This window comes from Bufo bufo, chromosome 7 (assembly GCF_905171765.1).
Source record: "Bufo bufo chromosome 7, aBufBuf1.1, whole genome shotgun sequence".
Classification (NCBI taxonomy): domain Eukaryota; kingdom Metazoa; phylum Chordata; class Amphibia; order Anura; family Bufonidae; genus Bufo; species Bufo bufo.
Genome location: NC_053395.1, coordinates 70547262 through 70569138, shown reverse-complemented (window position 1 = coordinate 70569138; position 21877 = coordinate 70547262). Strand labels below are relative to the sequence as shown.

Sequence of the window (21877 nt, the reverse complement as noted above, 5' to 3'; positions counted from 1 at the left end):
CGATCTCTTACAGGGGGCTGTGATCCGCACAATTAACCCCTCAGGTGCTGCACCTGAGGGGTTAATTGTGCATATCATAGCCCTCTATAAGAGATCAGGGGCTGACAGGCAGCAGGGGGCAGACCCCCCTCCCTCCCCAGTTTTAATTTCATTGGTGGCCAGTGCGGCCCCCCCTCCCTCCCTCTATTGTAATATCATTGGTGGCCAGTGTGCGGCCTCCCCCGGCCCCCCCTCCCTCTTTTTATTGTATTATCATTGGTGGCCAGTGCGGCCCCCCCTCCCTCCCTCTATTGTAATATCATTGGTGGCCAGTGTGCGGCCCCCCCCCTCCCTCTATTGTATTATCATTGGTGGCCAGTGTGCGGCCCCCCCCTCTATTGTGTTAATATCATTGGTGGCCAGTGTGCGGCCTCCGCTCCCCCCCCCCTGATCATTGGTGGCAGCGGAGAGTTCCGATCGGAGTCCCAGTTTAATCGCTGGGGCTCCGATTGGTAACCATGGCAACCAGGACGCTACTGCAGGCCTGGTTGCCATGGTTACTTAGCAATATTACAATATTAGAAGCATCATACTTACCTGCTGCGCTGTCTGTGACCGGCCGGGAGCTCCTCCTACTGGTAAGTGACAGATCATTAAGCAATGCGCCGCACAGACCTGTCACTTACCAGTAGGAGGAGCTCCCGGCCGGACACAGACAGCGCAGCAGGTAAGTATGATGCTTCTAATATTGTAATATTGCTAAGTAACCATGGCAACCAGGCCTGCAATAGCGTCCTGGTTGCCATGGTTACCGATCGGAGCTCCAGCGATTAAACTGGGACTCCGATCGGAACTTTCCGCTGCCACCAATGATGGGGGGGGGGAGGAAGGGAGGCCGCACACTGGCCACCAATGATATTAACACAATAGAGGGGGGGCTGGGGGGGCCGCACACTGGCCACCAATGATAATACAATAGAGGGAGGGAGGGGGGGCCGGGGGAGGCCGCACACTGGCCACCAATGATATTACATTAGAGGGAGGGGGGGGGGGCCGCACACTGGCCACCAATGATAATACAATAGAGGGAGGGAGGGGGGGCCTGGGGAGGCCGCACACTGGCCACCAATGATATTACAATAGAGGGAGGGAGGGGGGACTGCACACTGGCCACCAATGATAATACAATAGAGGGAGGGGGGGGGCCGGGGGAGGCCGCACACTGGCCACCAATGATAATACAATAGAGGGAGGGGGGGCGGGGGGCCGCACTGGCCGGGTCTGCCCCCTCCTGCCTGGCAGCCCCTGTTCTCTTACAGGGGGCTAAGATACGCACAATTAACCCCTCAGGTGTGGCACCTGAGGGGTTAATTGTGCGGATCACAGCCCCCTGTAAGAAATCGGGTGCTGCCAGGCAGCAGGGGGCATTCATGTACCCAGTTCGTAGTATATTCTAACTAGAAGCGTCCCCATCACCATGGGAACGCCTCTGTGTTAGAATATACTGTCGGATATGAGTTTCACGATGTAACTCAAATCCGATGGTATATTCTAACATAGAGGCGTTCCCATGGTGATGGGGACGCTTCAAGTTAAAATATACCATCGGATTGGAGAAAACTCCCATCCTATGGTATATTAAGTCCTGACTTTACATTGAAAGTCAATGGGGGACGGATCCATTTGCAATTGCACCATATTGTGTCAACGTCAAACGGATCCGGATCCGTCCCCATTGACTTGCATTGTACGTCACGACGGATCCGTTTGGCTCCGCACGGCCAGGCGGACACCAAAACGACCTTTTTTTCATGTCCGTGGATCCTCCAAAAATCAAGGAAGACCCACGGACGAAAAAACGGTCACGAATCACGGAAAAACGAAACCCGTTTTTGCGGACCGCAAAAAAAAACCGGTCGTGTGCAGGAGGCCTAACACAAACTGCATGGACCTTTTCCCTTCTTTGTTGTCAGCACAAGAAAGGAGAAATGAGGCATGGCAGAATATTTCTCTGCTCCTACTGCTGTATCCACGTCCGTTCCGTCATTTTTCACAGTTTAGCGAAGGTCCCATTCATTACTATGGAGCTGTGAAAAAAAAACTGACAGTCCTCTGTTTTTTCTCTGCGTCCGTGATCCATGATTCCAGTCCGTCAAAAAAATATAACCTGTCCTATTCTTTGGATAATTGAATGGAGTGGCTCACTATTGCTAGTGGGTGGTACGGTGCTACAAACTAAAAATCGAGGACGCCCTGCCTCAAAATATTGGATATAGTGGAAAATAATACTGAAGCGAGCACTCGCTCTATGGCAATACTCAGAATTTATTTTTTAAAATGTAAAGAGATAGTAATACAATCATAAAACACTCTGGTTAAACACTATAATATAATTAAAAGGTCGACCATATACCAAATACTGATGAGATTGGTACTAATTCATATAAGGGGCTTATTCAAGCATATAGGAGACTCAACCATGAGCAGTTGTACAGTGGTGTCCAAATACATAAGTGATAAAACAAGTGTGTGAATGAATAAGGTGATAACAATATTCCTAGTAATACAATGGTGATAAAATGATGTCCATATTAAACAATAGTGCTGACAATGTGAAAATTGTGATATATAACACGAAAAGAGGGCACCAAATAAAAAGCTGCGTGTGAATGCACGCTAATAAAGTTGTGTTGCTTCCTATAGCAACCGAAAACGTCCCGGACACTGTGTATTTCCTAAACCGCAACAAACAATATGGTCCGTTGTCTTTGCTCTGTTAGTAAAACTTCAACACAGTCTATGGTGTCCACAGTGATCTTACCTCTAACTAGAGGATGATCTTTCCTAAACAAAGAACAGTCTTACCTCCTGTGGAGGGACTCCTTGTTTTGCACGCTGAAAGAAAGCTGCTGGGGGGAGACTGCTATGCACGCCGCTGTGTCTTCACGGTCTGCAAGTTTCCAACAGTCCCGCTCAATCTCGCGATACTCCGAGTGGGACTGGTGTCCGATCCCGATGTTCACTCAGGTAGTGACAGCTGTTCAATCAGTCTTCAAGGTAACGGTTCTTTGGTTAATATTTCTCTTTATAGCATGGCCATGCATGGATCCTTTTGTGTGGAGGTATAAGCGGAGTGTCTGATCGCCCAGACGCGTTTCGGGATAATTCCAATCCCTTCCTCAGTGGTAAATCTTACACTCCTAACCTCCTCCTTTTTATACGTTCTTAAGTTATACATAAATCCCGGTTTCCATAATCCAGGATTGGAATTTTTTGGCCATTTCAGCCATGTTGCGGTTTTAATGCGTTTTTGTTGCGGTTTTGCCCTTATAGGTGCGTTTTTACTTGATTATTGTTCTCATGGTTCTGCTCAATCAGTAGACCCCGGTTAAAAGGTACATATATTTACTAATAGCTTAAAAAACTGTGTATAAAAATAAAATTGGATAAAAACAGCACAGAATAATAAAAATCAATAATTACTGTTAAAAATGAGTGCTAGACAGTGATGTTGTGTTGGATTGGAGATGGTCGGATCTGGACAGGGTCCCAAGCCAGAGGGGGGGTCCCAGCACCGATAAACGGTCAAGCTAGGGACCTCCCGTCGGGGATGGGGCCCTGCCCTTAAATGAAACCAAACAACTCCATATCAGAATTCAGTCCAAATGGTAATAGGGAACCGAATTCATAAATCTGCCTAGATTCTGCTCTAGACATCTTCTGAATAAAATCTCCTCCTCTCCAATGTTTTTCAATCCTCTCTAATCCAACAAATTTTAGGTTATCTGGATTACTATTATGTACGTCTTTGTAGTGCTTCGACAATGAATGTTTATCATACCCTTTCTTAATGTTCGAGATATGTTCCCTAATCCTTGTTTTTAAAGGGCATTTGGTCCGCCCTATATATTGACGGTTACAGGGGCATTGGATCAAATAAATAACCCCTGACGTATTACAAGAGATACAATCGTCTATTGTCCATTTGTATTTATTTTGGGTTGAGCCAATCTCTAGGGTTTTACGTGGTAAATTGTTGGATTTGCATCCTATGCACCTGCCGCATTTATAGAATCCTTTCATTTTCATAAAAGAACCTAATGTGTTGTCTTTTTGGATTCTATTTGGGACTGATGGGGCTACTTTTAAACCCAAATTTGGAGCTTTAGTAAAAGTAATTTTTGGTGTATGTGGTAGGAGGTGGCCTATAGTTTTATCATGTAGTAGGTGTGGCCAGTGAGACCTAATCATCCTTTGAATCTTTTTGTAATTAATGGTGAAAGGGAGCACAAGTCTGATGTCCAGAAAAGAAGAAGAAGAAGACGGATCCGCTAACTGCGGCTGTTGTTTCTCCTTAAAGAATTCCTGTCTGTCTAGTTGTCTCACATTGGTTAGGGCTTCATTAATTACTCCCATGGGATATTGTTTCTCCTCAAAGTGGGATTTCAATTTCATAGCTTCCTTCTCAAATTGCTCATCTTCCGTGCAGTTACGTTTAATCCGTCTGAACTGCCCGGTGGGAACGTTAATCAACCACCTTGGGAGGTGGCAACTGGAGAAAGGAATAAAATTGTTAGTCGCCGTAGGTTTCTGGAAAGTACTACATTTATATCTCCCGTCAAGGACTTCTATTGATAAGTCCAAATATTCTGTCTTGTTTTTAATATTTGAGGTGAAAATCAAGCCCTTATTATTTATATTCAATTCTTTCAAAAAAACTTCCAATGTGGTCATATCTTCTTTCCAAATAAAAATCACGTCATCAATATAGCGCCGCCATAGGACCAGGTCCCCCCCCAGCTTGGGATCAATGGTGGTCATTTCCCAATCCGCCAAAAATAAGTTAGCATAGCTGGGGGCGAACCTAGTACCCATGGCGGTGCCCTGCTGCTGCAGATAGTAATCTCCCTCAAAATAAAAATAATTGTGCTTCAAAATGTATTGTATAGCATTCAAAATAAAATCAATCTGAGTATCTTGTAGAGCAGCATCTGTAATCAATTGTCTTTGTATGGCATCTAGACCTTGTTGGTGGTCAATCACCGTATACAAGGACTGTATGTCTAATGTGCCCATAATCCAGTTAGGCTCCACCCTCAATTGCTCCAAGATCTCTATAATGTGAGTGGTGTCCTTCACATAAGATGGAGATTTCTTCACCAATGGTTGCAGGTGAGTATCAATATACTTGGACAAATTTGAGGTAATGGAGCCTATACCGGACACTATAGGACGTCCAGGGGGGTTCACTAGGTTTTTATGGATTTTGGGCAAACAATAGAAGGCAGGTAGCCTTCCCTGAGTGCCCAGTATAAAATCCAATTCTCGTTGGAGAAGGACCTTATTTTGTAATCCTTTTTGGCACAGTTCTCCCAATTCCTGTTTGAACTGTATCAATGGGTCCTTTAACAACTTCAGATAGGTGTTTGTATCAGTCAGTTGTCTCCAACACTCATCATTGTATTTCCCAGTGTCTAATATCACTGTGGCCCCCCCCCCTTGTCTGCTGGACGTATAGTAATTTCCTTGTTCTTTTGTAATTCCCTGATCGCAGAAATCTCCCTTGTGGACAAATTGTTTTTCTTGGTATTGTCTTTCATCTTTCTTAAATCCCCTTCCACGCATTTTTGGAAGGTGGCCATTTCTTTACTGATTTCGTTGCGTGGGTACATTTTTGACTTGTTCTTAAGAGTGGTATATTGGAACAAATTAGTCGGCTGACTCCTTGCTATTTCTAACGGATTTTTAAAAAAATGTTTCTTTAAGCAAATTTTCCTGATAAATTTCTGCACTCCTATGTACGTGGAGAATTTATCTGTTTTGGCAGTGGGAGCATATTTTAAACCCTTACTTAATAATGTGACTTGTGGTTCTGTAAGTGTAATCGAGCTGAGATTTACAATAACATTTTTGTTTGGTGTTAATGATGTTTCCTGTACCTCTTTTCTCCTTCTTTTGCTCCTCCTAGTTTTCCCTCTTCTGACGATTTGTAGTATTGGGATCTTTTGTTGTTTATTTGTTCCTCCTCTTGTCTGCCATAATATTTCCGAGGGGGGGGTGTGTGATAAAAGTTCTCCTCCCTCGGTATTTGATGTGGGGGATTTTTGTGCCTCAGGTTGTAATGGTGGGTGGGTGATTGTCGACGATAATAACCCGGTGATTCCTCTCTTTGTCTCATCCGGGTTTTGTGATGCGCAGGAGTATGATCTAAAAAATGGTGTTGTTCTGATAATAGGTCATACCTATTACTAGTTGGTATCGTATGGTGTATTTCCCTATTATCTTCCTGCCTCTCCATTAATTTGTCTTCATTCACATATGTCTGTTTTTTAGGTATGTCAGATTTATGTGCACTCCCTCCATATTTTATTCCCTGAGTCTCTGTATATTTCTTAGTTTTCTTATTTATTATATCTGCCTCTGTTTTATCTAACCCTTTGCAGATTCTATCCTGCCACATCGTATACTCATCATTTTTGGGAATTTTCTCTAGTTGCTCTCTTAATTTGTCTATTTTCTTATTCAAATCATCAAGTACTTCTGTTCTCCTTTTAACAATTAAATTCATTAAGGAAATAGACTGGGAGAACAGGAGACTGTTCCATTCGTTCTCAAAAGTCTCATTGAGGAGATCTTGTGCTGGAATTTTAATGATCTGCAGTCCTTTGGGTATTATCCCATGTTCAATATAATGTTGCAGCGATCTGATTTCCCAGAATTGCCTTAGCTGCTTCTGGAGCAGCCCTTCCAGTTCCCTAAAACTCATTGTTACAGATTTATCTCCTTCTATAGATATATGTTCATCAGACATGAATCTATAGGACTCTGCCTTAAGTTTCTTACTCTGAATGTGATGCCATAGATCCATCCTACAAGCAAAAGGAGCTCACAACCAAAAGGGCGTTTGAAAAATACAAATTGGATAATTGAATGGAGTGGCTCACTATTGCTAGTGGGTGGTACGGTGCTACAAACTAAAAATCGAGGACGCCCTGCCTCAAAATATTGGATATAGTGGAAAATAATACTGAAGCGAGCACTCGCTCTATGGCAATACTCAGAATTTATTTTTTAAAATGTAAAGAGATAGTAATACAATCATAAAACACTCTGGTTAAACACTATAATATAATTAAAAGGTCGACCATATACCAAATACTGATGAGATTGGTACTAATTCATATAAGGGGCTTATTCAAGCATATAGGAGACTCAACCATGAGCAGTTGTACAGTGGTGTCCAAATACATAAGTGATAAAACAAGTGTGTGAATGAATAAGGTGATAACAATATTCCTAGTAATACAATGGTGATAAAATGATGTCCATATTAAACAATAGTGCTGACAATGTGAAAATTGTGATATATAACACGAAAAGAGGGCACCAAATAAAAAGCTGCGTGTGAATGCACGCTAATAAAGTTGTGTTGCTTCCTATAGCAACCGAAAACGTCCCGGACACTGTGTATTTCCTAAACCGCAACAAACAATATGGTCCGTTGTCTGTGCTCTGTTAGTAAAACTTCAACACAGTCTATGGTGTCCACAGTGATCTTACCTCTAACTAGAGGATGATCTTTCCTAAACAAAGAACAGTCTTACCTCCTGTGGAGGGACTCCAGTCTCCCCCCAGCAGCTTTCTTTCAGCGTGCAAAACAAGGAGTCCCTCCACAGGAGGTAAGACTGTTCTTTGTTTAGGAAAGATCATCCTCTAGTTAGAGGTAAGATCACTGTGGACACCATAGACTGTCCTATTCTTGTCAGTGGAAAACGGAGGATGGACCCATTCAAGTCAATGGGTCCGTAAAAAAAAACGGATGCACAACTGGTATGTCATCCGTGTCATGGGTATGTTACGATGCAGGGTTCCTCTACCATCAGGGTGAATCCCTGTAATTAGGGGTATCTAGGGTATATCAGGGAAAAGATGCCTCTCCCTCTATATCTCTTTGACCGTCTTGTTAGCACCATGCCAAACTCCATTTTGTTTTAAGTGTTCTTTTTGTAGGCCAATTTCAGTTTTTCCACATTGTTGATTTTTTTTTTGTTAGAGTGAATTAAAATTTACGTTTTATTTTCCATGTCTTCTGTGACTGATGTAGTAGATTGTTAACCAGTTAGGTGTACTGTATATAGTAGTACTCTCTGCAATTAGCTTTCTATTCACATGCTAATCAGAAGCTACATAGACCTTGCATACATTTATCAAAGTAGACTGTGAAGACGGCTCGCGCCACAAAAATAAGATTCAAGGTGACATTGGAAGAGGCTTTTTCGTTTACATAATATTATGGTTAGGATTTGCGAATTCTCAGGGATGGTTTCCGAGTTCAGTTTTTGAAGTCAAAGCCAGTAGTGGAATCAAAAAGAATACGCTGTCTTGTCCTTCATTTGATCTGTTCCTGGCTTTGACTTCACAAACTGTATTAAAAAAAAATGACATTTTGGGGAAAGCGTTCTCCGTTTTAACTTTGTCATTTTACTTTTTTTTTTTTTTTTAAATCTGTTCATGATCATGTATTCTCCCCAGTAAATAAATAAAACCTGACTCTACGTAATTCAGTCTAGTAGAGGTCTGTGGCCTCTTCTGCTGCTCAGCACAATGATGTCTTTTCTGTGACCATGCGTGGTTTCCAATTTCCTAATGTTATTCATTCCTCTGCTCAGATTTGTGCAAAAAAATATACTTAATACATTATATTGTACATTTCAGGTTATAACCACCCGGCCCTTATCAAAATTCTGCAACAACCACAAAACGTGGTAAGTATCATGTGACAGTATGTTCATTTTAACATTTAAGGCAATTTGTCATCAGAAAATGACCTGTTGTTTAAATTAAGTTTTTACATTAAACATACAGTATTTTTAAAGCACTTTGGTGTTTTGTTTTTTTCTAATTTTGCTTGTCACTGTCTATAAAAAAGCTTAAAGGGAACCTGTCACCAGTTTTATGGTGTCCTAAACTAAGGGCAACATAAATAAGTGACTGATTCTCTTAGCACAATGCTGGGTCACTTTCTTTAATTGACCCAGTCAATCTGCCAACATCTTGTATTGAAAAGCTCCAGCTGATAATGATGAGTCCTGAATATTCATGAGCTCCTGACTCTCCCCGCTTACCTGCTGCTGATTGACAGTTATTTTCCATATGAATCAGCAGCAGGTGGGCAGGGGAGTGGCTATAGCTGTTAATTAAATAAACTCTGGACTCAATGACATCACGCTGGACTCAAATCAGCTTATTAGCATGCGGCATGTGGCATCTTTGTGTGTATATTATGAGGTAATCAATGTAACATGCGGTCAAAAGACCAAAAAAATCCCTTTAGGGGTCTCTAACTGATACTAAAATATATCTTTATTCATTCATTGTTAAAATGAATAAGAACACCTAATGAAAGGTACCGCTATAGGGACACCGTGTGCTCCGACTTTTGAAAATTAATTTTTAGGGTGGTGGGAGGACACTGTTGCTTTTTCTGAGACACTTGCACGTTTCACTACTCACATTTTATTTTGGGGTAGATTTATTGATGATGTTTTGTTATTTTGGGAGGGCGAAAAGCAAGAGTTTATTGAGTTTGTAAATACATTGAATCAAAATGACATAGGGATGCATTTTACCTATGATATCTATCCAGATAAAATCTGCTTCTTGGATTTAATAATCCAAAAAGGAGAAATGGGCCATATTCTAACTGAGATCTATTGTAAACCGACCTAAACAAACAGTCTCCTCCACTGGTCAAGTTGGCATCCAACCACATTAAAGAACGGAATACCAGTGGCACAATACTTAAGAGCGAGGAGAAATTGCACTACTGAGGAGGCCTTTAAAAAAGAAGCGGATGAGCTTTTTAAACGATTTAGAGCGAGGGGGTATCCGCGGAAAAGCCTTTAAAGGGCATATAATCGCGCAAAAAACTTAAAAAGAGAGGAGTAGTTATCCCAAAAACGCAAAAATGACCCTACGCAGGACACCAAAAAGATAAGATGCATCGGAACCTATGATTGCAACCATCAACAAATAATGAGGATTTTGAGAAAACATTGGAAAATACTCACCAGTGATGGAGAACTGAAGACGGTATTATCACCATACCCCAGCGTCACATATAGAAGGGGACAGAACCTCAGGGACAAACTTCTCCATAGTTTTCTACCTACAAGAGAGACAAAAAAGTGAAAATTGGTTACAACCTAGTATTGTGGGTTCCTTCCCATGTGGCAATTGCACATTTTGTAAATATATTCCGAGAATAAAGAAATTTAAGAACCCAGTTGATGGACGTGAATATATAATTAGAGATTTCTTTAATTGCCGCAGTAGTGGCATTATTTACGTGGCGTCGTGCACCTGCCCAAAATTATATGTGGGCAAAACAACACAGGAACTCAGACGGAGAATATCAGGGCATATCAGTGCCATTAATACGGAAAAGGACACTTCACTTTATAGACATATCACGTATACTCATAGTAGAAATCTAGAAGTCCTAAAATTTTGGGGACTGGCTAAAATCAAATTGGGACCAAGAAGTGGCAATTTGGACCAGAAGCTTCTCCAGGAAGAAGCGAAATGGATCCATAGATTACGGACCCTTAGCCCTAAAGGCCTGAATGAGGGCTTTTCGTATACAGCCTTCATTTAACATGCCAACATTGTACTATTAAGAAAGTAATATAAATACATGATTCCATGAAAATTCATAATTGGGGATCATCTGGACCCTTGTATATTTGCAAAGAAATATATGCCTGCCCAGTAAATCCACAGTTTTGACTGATTCTATTGTTATAGTGTTATCATCTAAACTCCCTAAGGGTAACAGCAACATACTGTATAATGGAAAGAGGAATTTATATATTAATCACCCCGTAAGAAATAGGTTTGGCCGCATAAGTAGAACCAAAATAGAGGTGGTGCGTCTAAAATGACTTTAACAGTAGGGATACTGCTAGCAATACACTTATAGTTCCCTATCTATCCCCCCCCACCCCCCCAGAATAAACCGCATTACGTGACCCAGTAAAACTGTAGATCAAAATCATTGGAACATTCGGCTATTGACAGTAAAAAAGAAAAATTGGTGGACTAGTATGCGGAATGTCATGAATATAATATAGAGAGATTAGCCAGAAGTGACATGGATATAATGATCATGCTAGCTTGCTTACAGGAGGCCGTTATGTCTTGTTAGTCTAGTGTTATAGATAGAGAAGGACAACAAATCATCTGGAATTAGGGATTGAGAATCCTACCTAGGGTGACAGTGGAACGCACTAAGAGGAGGAGTTTGAGGACTGCCGAAATCGGAGGGGAGGAGATACTAACGTCGCAGAACCGGTGACGTATCTAAGAAAAGCGGGCGCACAGCATGTGAGTAATGGGACGCGCCGGTAACTGATAGGAAGGCGCACCTCCCACTGTGGAGAATAGTGTTATGACTGTGGTGAGCGGCTGGGCGGAGATTTGCAATGCATAAATAGTGGTCGATGCGAGCGCTAAGGACCCCACTTACCCTGACGAAGCCACACCAGTGGCGAAACATGTCGGGAGGGGCGCCATAGTGCAGTGTTAAGTTTTAGGCAGAACACAGTGAGAGAACTAGTTGGAGTAATAGGACCAGTTTCAGACCAGATAGCAACCGACAAATGGCAGGTTGTCAACATTAAATAAGCTTAGGCTTAGCTGACTAGGACTATGAGGCATAGTTAGGAGTTAAAGGGATTCTGTCACCAGTTTTCAACCCTGTCAGCTAAACATACGATTCCTAATGTGTGCTTATAAATGTGATCTGTGGGCTTATTTAGCTAAAAAACAGCTTTTACTAACCTGTCAGTCAAACAAATAAGGTGCCCAAGGGGATGTTAAGCGATGCCAGGTGCCGGCCGCACCTGCCGCCGTTCGTGTCCAGCGCCGCCTTTCCGGACTTCTGCGCCGCCTCCTAATCTTCTGTGCCGCCTCTCGCTCTCCCTCCCTCCCCCCTCCTCCTGCTGTAAGATCTCGCGCGTACAGGGGTTGAGCGAAGTGCCGGCGCATGCTCACTTCGCTGGAAGAAGCCAAATGGAGAAGTCCGCACGGGCGCATCAGGCAGAGCCTTACAGCAGAAGGGGAGGGGAGGGAGGGAGAGCGAGAGGCGGCACAGAGGATTAGGAGGCGGCGCAGAAGTCCGGAAAGGCGGCGCTGGACACGAACGGCGGCGGGTGCGGCCACCACCTGGCATCGCTTCACATCCCCTTGGGCACCTTATTTGTTTGACTGACAGGTTAGTAATAGCTGTTTTTTAGCTAAATAAGGCTACTTTCACACCTGCGTTCGGGTGTCCGCTTGTGAGCTCCGTTTGAAGGGGCTCACAAGCGGCCCCGAACGCATCCGTCCAGCCCTAATGCATTCTGAGTGGACGCGGATCCGCTCAGAATGCATCAGTCTGGCAGCGTTCAGCCTCTGCTCCGCTCAGCAAGCGGACCCCTGAACGCTGCTTGCAGCGTTCGGGTGTCCGCCTGGCCGTGCGGAGGCAAGCGGATCCGTCCAGACTTACAATGTAAGTCAATGGGGACGGATCCGTTTGAAGATGACACAATATGGCTCAATCTTCAAACGGATCCGTCCCCCATTGACTTTCAATGTAAAGTCTGGACGGATCCGTTCAGGCTACTTTCACACTTAGATTTTTTTCTAAGCTATAATGCAGACGGATCCGTTCTGAACGGATACAAACGTCTGCATTATAGGAGCGGATCCATCTGAGCAGACATCAGACGGACCCGCTCTGAACGGCAGTGTGAAAGTAGCCTAAGCCCACAGATGACATTTATAAGCCCACATTAGGAATCGTGATGAGGCCCTGAACGTCAGCATATGTTTAGCTGACAGGGGTAAAACCTGGTGACAGAATCCCTTTAACTGAATATAGGAGAGATCTCCAAACTCAGTTACTGTGTCGCAATCAACTGGCAACACACAGAACCAGTAATATAAGAGGGACAATATACAAGTTTTGACAATTGGTGAAAAAATATTGCCAGTTGTTGCAACAAGGTATAATCTCCTCCAAATCAGTGGCATACATACAGAGTGTGTTTGAACAGTTGAGACGATTGGCACACTGCATACAAGTGGCCACGTATCAGGAACACGGTGTACTGAGTGGTACAGCAAAATCACATAGAAAACTAAAATAATTAACTCTCATCTGGCCAATATCCTAGTGCTATGACAAGACCGTGAAAGCCCTTCATCTCTGGTTTAAACTGGATACACATGAGCACAGAAAACTGATCCCTTGCTCCAAGTACCTTCATGGGTGATTTACCATGATAGGTATACAGGTTCTTCTCAAAAAATTAGCATATTGTGATAAAGTTCATTATTTTCTGTAATGTACTGATAAACATTAGACTTTCATATATTTTAGATTCATTACACACAACTGAAGTAGTTCAAGCCTTTTCTTGTTTTAATATTGATGATTTTGGCATAAAGCTCATGAAAACCCAAAATTCCTATCTAAAAAAATTAGAATATCATGAAAAGGTTCTCTAAACGAGCTATTAACCTAATCATCTGAATCAACTAATTAACTCTAAACACCTGCAAAAGATTCCTGAGGCTTTTAAAAACTCCCAGCCTGGTTCATTACTCAAAACCGCAATCATGGGTAAGACTGCCGACCTGACTGCTGTCCAGAAGGCCATCATTGACACCCTCAAGCAAGAGGGTAAGACACAGAAAGAAATTTCTGAACGAATAGGCTGTTCCCAGAGTGCTGTATCAAGGCACCTCAGTGGGAAGTCTGTGGGAAGGAAAAAGTGTGGCAGAAAACGCTGCACAACGAGAAGAGGTGACCGGACCCTGAGGAACATTGTGGAGAAGGACCGATTCCAGACCTTGGGGGACCTGCGGAAGCAGTGGACTGAGTCTGGAGTAGAAACATCCAGAGCCACCGTGTACAGGCGTGTGCAGGAAATGGGCTACAGGTGTTGCATTCCCCAGGTCAAGCCACTTTTGAACCAGAAACAGCGGCAGAAGAGCCTGACCTGGGCTACAGAGAAGCAGCACTGGACTGTTGCTCAATGGTCCAAAGTACTTTTTTCGGATGAGAGCAAATTTTGCATGTCATTCGGAAATCAAGGTGCCAGAGTCTGGAGGAAGACTGGGGAGAGGGAATGCCAAAATGCCTGAAGTCCAGTGTCAAGTACCCACAGTCAGTGATGGTCTGGGGTGCCATGTCAGCTGCTGGTGTTGGTCCACTGTGTTTTATCAAGGGCAGGGTCAATGCAGCTAGCTATCAGGAGATTTTGGAGCACTTCATGCTTCCATCTGCTGAAAAGCTTTATGTTGATGAAGATTTCATTTTTCAGCACGACCTGGCACCTGCTCACAGTGCCAAACCACTGGTAAATGGTTTACTGACCATGGTATTACTGTGCTCAATTGGCCTGCCAACTCTCCTGACCTGAACCCCATAGAGAATCTGTGGGATATTGGGAAGAGAAAGTTGAGAGACGCAAGACCCAACACTCTGGATGAGCTTAAGGCCGCTATCGAAGCATCCTGGGCCTCCATAACACCTCAGCAGTGCCACAGGCTGATTGCCTCCATGCCACGAAGCATTGAAGCAGTCATTTCTGCGAAAGGATTCCCGACCAAGTATTGAGTGCATAACTGAACTTAATTATTTGAAGGTTGACTTTTTTTGTATTAAAAACACTTTTCTTTTATTGGTCGGGTGAAATATGCTAATTTTTTGAGATAGGAATTTTGGGTTTTCATGAGCTGTATGCCAAAATCATCAATATTAAAACAAGAAAAGGCTTGAACTACTTCAGTTGTGTGTAATGAATCTAAAATATATGAAAGTCTAATGTTTATCAGTACATTACAGAAAATAATGAACTTTATCACAATATGCTAATTTTTTGAGAAGAACCTGTATATATTAACAAACTTTGACTGTAACCACATCCCTGAGTTGTTGTTAGTAACAATCAATAGTGGATAGTCACATATATGAGAAGCTAATACATTCTACATCTCACTGAAATCTGAAAGTTTTAATATTAGGTGTTCCTTTATAGAATTAGTTAATCACGATTTTAACAATGATGGTTCCTATTAGGGCGTGTGATATGATTCAATATTATGAGGTAACCATCTGTCACACCAGTAAGTGAATCTAAGGTAATTTTTAGTAGTTAATGATTGTATATAATTAGTTAGATTATAAATAAATATCCAGATGACAGGTTCCCTTTAAATGATACTGGTTACCATGTCTAATAATATTCCAACAATTTCTGTTCTGTAGATATGACTGGTTAGCAGCCTTCTCATTATCATCATAGGCAAGATTACAATGAAAAATAATATCTATAGATGGATAAAACAGGATCCACCATTCACTATGAATAATGGACACAGCTCACATCCTCCCCCTCTCTGCACACTGACCTTTGCATAGTTTACAGAAAACCCTAGAAGCCAATGCCATTAAGCCACTAGATGGATACCTCTGCATGTACTTTCATAGTAGAAAGCTGTTCCATGCAGCTGAAAAACGTTATTTAATATACCAGACCAATGGTGACCAAAAGGACAGTCTATTTAAACGCCTCCTTACTTTGGTCATACAGTGACGAGGAACAGTAGGGTCAGGATCTCTGTTTTAGTGATTGGAGTGTGTCCCAGCAGTTGGGAGTAGGTGAAAAATGTCTATTGTAATACAACCAGTTTAAAGGTTCTTAAAGGTTCTTCTCTTGTATGCACAAGGTTTATCACAGTGTCTGATGATGGGTGATGAAGCCCGTGCACCTATAGACTGTCTAGTCCAAGCCTCTACCACCTATTTTCTGGCTTAATTTACAAAAAAAAAAAAAAAGAAGTGCCATAATTTTGGTGCATGTTTTGGCATGCAGATTTAAAGCGTTCCTGAGTTACAATGGCTGTGCTTCATTGTAGAATCATAACTATGCTTTCCATATTATTGCGTTTTACTTGCACAGCTAGATGCTGTACAGTATGTAGTGACCTCACTTCTGTTACTTCCCACTATGTTTGTTTTCTTCTAGGAGGCTTAGAAAGCTGATAAGAAGATCACACTTACAGCCACTCAGGAGCTTCTGTGCTCTTCAGAAGCTGTGTAGAAGCAGTTCTTCTATCAGGCTTAGGATCTCAGTGTGATCTATGTTTCTGTTACTAGGGATGGATCTTGCCTAACAACAAGCAGTGGTCTGCAAGTTAGGTGGAAGTGAGACCCCCTAGTGGCCATGACATTGCAGGTTTAAAGAGTACTTTTTACCACAAAATGCAATGCAATCTGAGAGCACTGTGTTATAGAGCAGGAGAAGCTGAGCAGATTGATATCTATACCGTATTTTTCGCCCTATAAGATGCACCGGCCCATAAGACGCAGGTTTTAGAGTAAGACAAATAAGAAATAAGTATTTTTCATTACACCTCAGGTCAGACCACCAATCAGACCCCCAATGTTAATCAGACCTCAGCTGACAGCCCCAATTAGACCCCCATTGTTAATAAGACCTCAGATCAGACCCCGATGCCTCATATCAGCCCCCAGCCATATCTGATTAGCCCCCAGCCATATGTGATTAGCCCCCGGTCATATATATAATCAGCCCCCGGTCATATATACAATCACCCCTCGGTCATATATACAATCACCCCTCGGTCATCTATACAATCAGCCCCCGGTCATATATACAATCAGCCCTCGGTCATATATACAATCAGCCCTCGATCATATATACAATCAGCCCCCGATCATATATACAATCAGCCCCCGGTCATATATACAATCAGCCCCCGGTCATATATACAATCAGCCCCCGGTCATATATACAATCAGCCCCCGGTCATATATACAATCAGCCCCCGGTCATATATACAATCAGCCCCCGGTCATATATACAATCAGCCCCCGGTCATATATACAATCAGCCCCCGGTCATATATACAATCACCCCTCGGTCATATAATCAGCCCCCCTCCCCCAGCCATTATTCAGCAGCCCCCAGCCTCAGATCACAAAATAAATAAACCACTTACCTCTCCTACTCCTGGACGCCGCTGCTTCTCTCCTCCAGCGCGATCCTCTTCCTCCTGCTGTTGGCTGTGCTGTGAACTGGCGCACACAGAGTGAGGTCACAGTGCGCCCTCACGCTGTGCGCAGCCACTGCACAGCCGACAGCCGAGGACCAGGAAGAAATTTGCATTACATCATTCTCTATTAAATTACATTGTGTGAAAATACAGTGACTCTTTAAGCCATGTCACTTTCCTCTAAACTCGCAACCTTTTTCCAATAAATCACTCTGTCAGACACTTAAAGGGGTACTCCTATCTGAGACAATGGGGCATATCACTAGGATATACCCCCATTGTCTGATAGGTGCAGGTCCCACCTCTGGAACTCGCACCTACACTGAGAACAGAGCGGGGAAGGTGGTGGCCGAAGGACCCACAAGTTTCCCTGGGTCTGGCCACCACCAAGTGCTCTCCCCATAGTACTGAATGGGAACGAACTGTGCTTGCGCGCCACCGCTTCCATTGTATTTCTATGGGGGCAGTGCTCTGCTATTTTCGGTGGCCCCATAGAAATAAATGGAGGGCGGCTGCGCATGCACAGTGCGCCCTCCACAACCTCCGGAGCTCCATTCTTGGTGTAGCTGGTACCCGCTCCTATCAGACAATGAGGGCATATCCTAGCCATCCGCCCCTATTGTCGGAGATGGGAAAACCCCTTTAATAAATGTGCTGCAAAGTAGGGGTGGGCGATATGGCCTAAAATCTATATTGCGATATAATTTTAAGCATGTGCGATATGCGATATATATCGCGATATATTGTTTTCTATATTTGGGGGGGCGTGTTTAAACTTTTTTTTACTTTTTATTTAATAACTATTAGCCTCCTTAAGGGCTAGAACCCTTGTCATATTCACCCTAACAGAGCTCTATTAGGGTGAATAGGACTTTACACTCTCCCTGCTGCCCTGTGCTTTGTGCACACAACAGCAGGGAGCTGATCCCCCTCCCCTAAATGGTGCCATCCACAGATCCCCCCTCCCCTAAACGGTGCCATCCCCAGATCCCCCCCCTCCCCTAAACGGTGCCATCCCCAGATTCCCCCCCTCCCCTAAACGGTGCCATCCACAGATCCCCCCCCCCCTCCCCTAAACGGTGCCATCCACAGATCGTCTCCCTCGCCTAAACGGTGCCATCCGCAGATCCCCCCCCTACCCTAAACGGTGCCATCCGCAGATCTCCCCCCTCCCCTAAACGGTGCCATCCACAGATCCCCTCCCTCCCCTAAACGGTGCCATCCTCAGATCCCCTCCCCTAAACGGTGCCATCCACAGATCCCCTCCCTCCCCTAAACGGTGCCATCCACAGATCCCCCCCTCCCCTAAACGGTGCCATCCGCAGATCCCCCCCCCTACCCTAAACGGTGCCATCCGCAGATCTCCCCCCTCCCCTAAACGGTGCCATCCACAGATCCCCTCCCTCCCCTCAACGGTGCCATCCACAGATCCCCCCCTCCCCTAAACGGTGCCATCCAAAGACACCCCCCCTCCCCTAAACGGTGCCATCCACAGATTCCCCCCCCCCCCCCCCCCCGAAGCTCACAGGAATACATTTAAAAACTATTCAGTAACTTTAACTTTATTCATTGGTGATCTCTTTACTGTATACCTTACTAGGTCTTAGCTCCGATAACAGCAGGCAGTGCGGGGGGCGGCGCTCACTCACTGACGTCACGCGCCTGCGCCGCCTAGTGGGAGGAGCAGGCGCGTGACGTCAGTGAGTGAGTGCGGCCCGCCCGCACTGCCTGCTGTTACCGGAGCCAAGACCTAGTAAGGTATACAGTAAAGAGATCACCAATGAATAAAGTTAAAGTTACTGATTAGTTTTTAAATGTTCTACTGTCAGCGGCGTGGCCCTGTATATTCTAACCCCCAGGCAAGCGTCCCTGTCACCATGGGAACGGCTGGGGGTTAGAATATACCATCGGATTTGAGTTTTCACGCGCTCACTGAGATCGTGAAAACTCAATGATTTACTGTCAGTCCCTCCCCTCCTCCTACTCTGTCCTTACTAGTGGCCAGCGGCAGCCGCGCACAGTGGGGAGGGAGGGACTCTCTCCTTCTCCACTGTGCCGGCTCAGGAGAACATGGTGCGCGCAGAGAGTGCGATCATATCGCGGTCCGTCGATATAGGCGATATGCTCAAAATCCATATCGTGGCACAAATTTATATCGCATATCGCCTATATCGTCTATATCGCCCACCCCTACTGCAAAGTACAAACTCTGTTTTTTGGGCAAATTGATGCCAGAACTATCACATTTTGCTTAGGAAATCTCTCCCATATGTTTCATTTGTTAAGCGTCAAGTAGCTATTTACTTACATACTAGTTTGGATTCAAGTTGGCAGGCGCTGGCGTTTGGAATTTGGCTACTCTGTAACTTCCTGCACATATTAGGCTACTTTCACATTAGCGTTTTTTGCGGATCCGTCATGGATCTGCAAAAACGCTTCCGTTACAATAATAGAACTGCAGGCATCTGTCATGAACGGATCCGGTTGTATTATGTTTTCTGTAGCCATGACGGATCTGTCATGAACACCACTGAAAGTCATTGGGGGATGGATCCGTTTTCTATTGTGTTAGGACATTGTGTGCCGCATCACATCGCGTACAGAAAAACGCTGCTTGCAGAGTTATTCTGTCCGCGATGGGAGCGCAACCAAACGGAAGGGAATACATTTTGGTGCATTCCGTTTTGTTCAGTTTTGCCCCCATTGACAATGAATGGGGACAAAACTGAAGCGCTTTATTCCGCTATTGAGATCCTATGATGGATCTCAATAGCGGAATTGAAAACGCTAATGTGAAAGTAACCTTAGGCTCCATTCACACGTCCGCAATTGTACGGACCCATTCATTCTCTATGGGGATGGAATGGATGCGGAGAGCACACTATGTGCTCTCCGCATCCGCATTTCCGGAGCGCGGCCCCGATCTTCCGGTCCGCAGCTCCGCAAGAAAATAGAGCATGTCCTATTCTTGTCCGCAGCTGCTTTAGCTTTAGTGACACCTGCAGCTGACGGTCCAAATTATTTTCTTTGTTATTAAAGCTGTTCTGGCTGGTCACAGTAACAAAAGGTGAGAGCATACAGTGATCTCCATGTTTTGTGGAGCACCTGGCGCTGTTTCCCAAAGCCGTAGTGTGGATTTACACTTTCTTCCGCAGTCCAGTAGCCAGTGAGTGCTTTATGGAAGCTGAAATGATTGAGATTGAATTGACAAAGTAATGTCATAGATTATTACAGATATCAGGAAGTGATTGAATCCAGCCCTTCCCATAGAGACTGAGTGACACTGAAGCTGCGTACGGAGCCTTTCCTGTGTGTATTATGTAAAGTGCGGCTATTCTGTCTTCAACATTACACTGCAGCTGTCACTGCACACCTTCTAATGCTAATGAAATGACTCTGCTGACAAAGTCCCAGTCTGTATATAAAAAGGCGTCCAACGTCTGATTTTAGGTTTTCTTGCCTGACTTCATTAGTTCTCACGTTTCAAGGAGAACTTATGTAAAATGTTCTTTCAAAACCTACCTTACGCTACCTCTTTTCTACGCCTCTCAGGGAGGTGGCATGCCCAGCGGGCTTCATTTACACCAGTTCTCTGAGCTGCCATAGATTTCACATTAGGCCTCCTGCACATAAAGGTGTCTGTATTTGTGGATCGGTAAAATATAGACCCTTTCTGAGCGTATTTTTCTCACTCCCATTCGTAGTAATTACTATTTTTGTCCGCAAGATGGACAAGAATTGTACATGTCCTATAATTGGCAAAACAGACACACGGATGCGGACAGCACACTTTTTTTTTTTTTTTTGTGGACCCATAGAAATGAATGGGTCCGTGTGCTGTCTGCAAAAAATGCGGATCGGACATGGACGCAAATAGGGTCTTGTGCATGAGGCCTTAAGCGCATGGACTGCCAGAGGATGTGCCTAATATATAGCGATATCTACTCCTTGACATAAATTAGGCACATACTTTAGCAGCACGTGGGAAATCAAGACTGGCGTAGAAAATGCTGGTCTTGATAAATCTTCCCCAAAGTTAGTCAGCACATTCTGTAAACTGAAATGAATGTGCAGATGTGTATCGCCATGGCTGAAAATACAAAACCAAACCAAGCAAATATCGAGTATATATAAATGAGACAGAGATACGTAACAAATATATCTTGATCAAAATAAGGCAATGATAACTTTGCATAAATCAATATTACAGGTGACTATAAGAGACATTTTAATATAGCTCATCAGAGAAACATGCCTTGTTCTAGAGCAGGGTTTCTCAACTCCGGTCCTCGGGACTCACCTACCGGTCAGGTTTTGGGAATATCCCACAGAATGAATACCTGTGGTAAGTCCTGATGCATGGACACTAATTATATTGCCTGCTCAATACTAAGGAATTCCTGAAAACATGACCGGCAGGTAGGTCCCGAGGACCGGAGATGAGAAACCCTGTTCTAGAGCAATGTTCCCCAACTGGTGGCTCTCCAGCTTTTGCAATACTAAAACCCCCATCATACTCTGACAGCAGGGGAGCCACAGGTCAGAGGCCACTAAGTTTTCAGCTATTTTCTTCCCACCTCACCTCCGTTACCTATGATATTTGTGAAAACCAAAACAGGCTGCTTTATCATGGAAGGATCATCCCATAGAAGTCTATGGAGAGGGGAGAAAGTTGAAAAAGAAGCAGAGATAAAGATTTGAAAAAGCAGCTAATAGTACATTTTCTATCTCGCCCCAAGTGCTTTATTCCAGTATACTGCTCAGTACTGTT

At 43.9% G+C, this 21877-nt stretch overlaps 1 protein-coding gene across 2 annotated transcripts in view; it reads left to right on the top strand.

The window, feature by feature from the left end:
* The window catches only part of ABAT (4-aminobutyrate aminotransferase), a 212868-nt gene that overhangs the window by 131042 nt on the left and 59949 nt on the right, over positions 1–21877 (top strand). For both annotated transcript variants that reach the window (XR_005780450.1, XM_040439721.1), the window contains exon 6: positions 8695–8744. Coding sequence is in view for 1 of the 2 variants with exons in the window: in XM_040439721.1 (XP_040295655.1) it covers positions 8695–8744 (50 nt within the window). In the remaining variant the exon portion in view is untranslated. The remainder of the gene's footprint in view (positions 1–8694; positions 8745–21877) is intronic.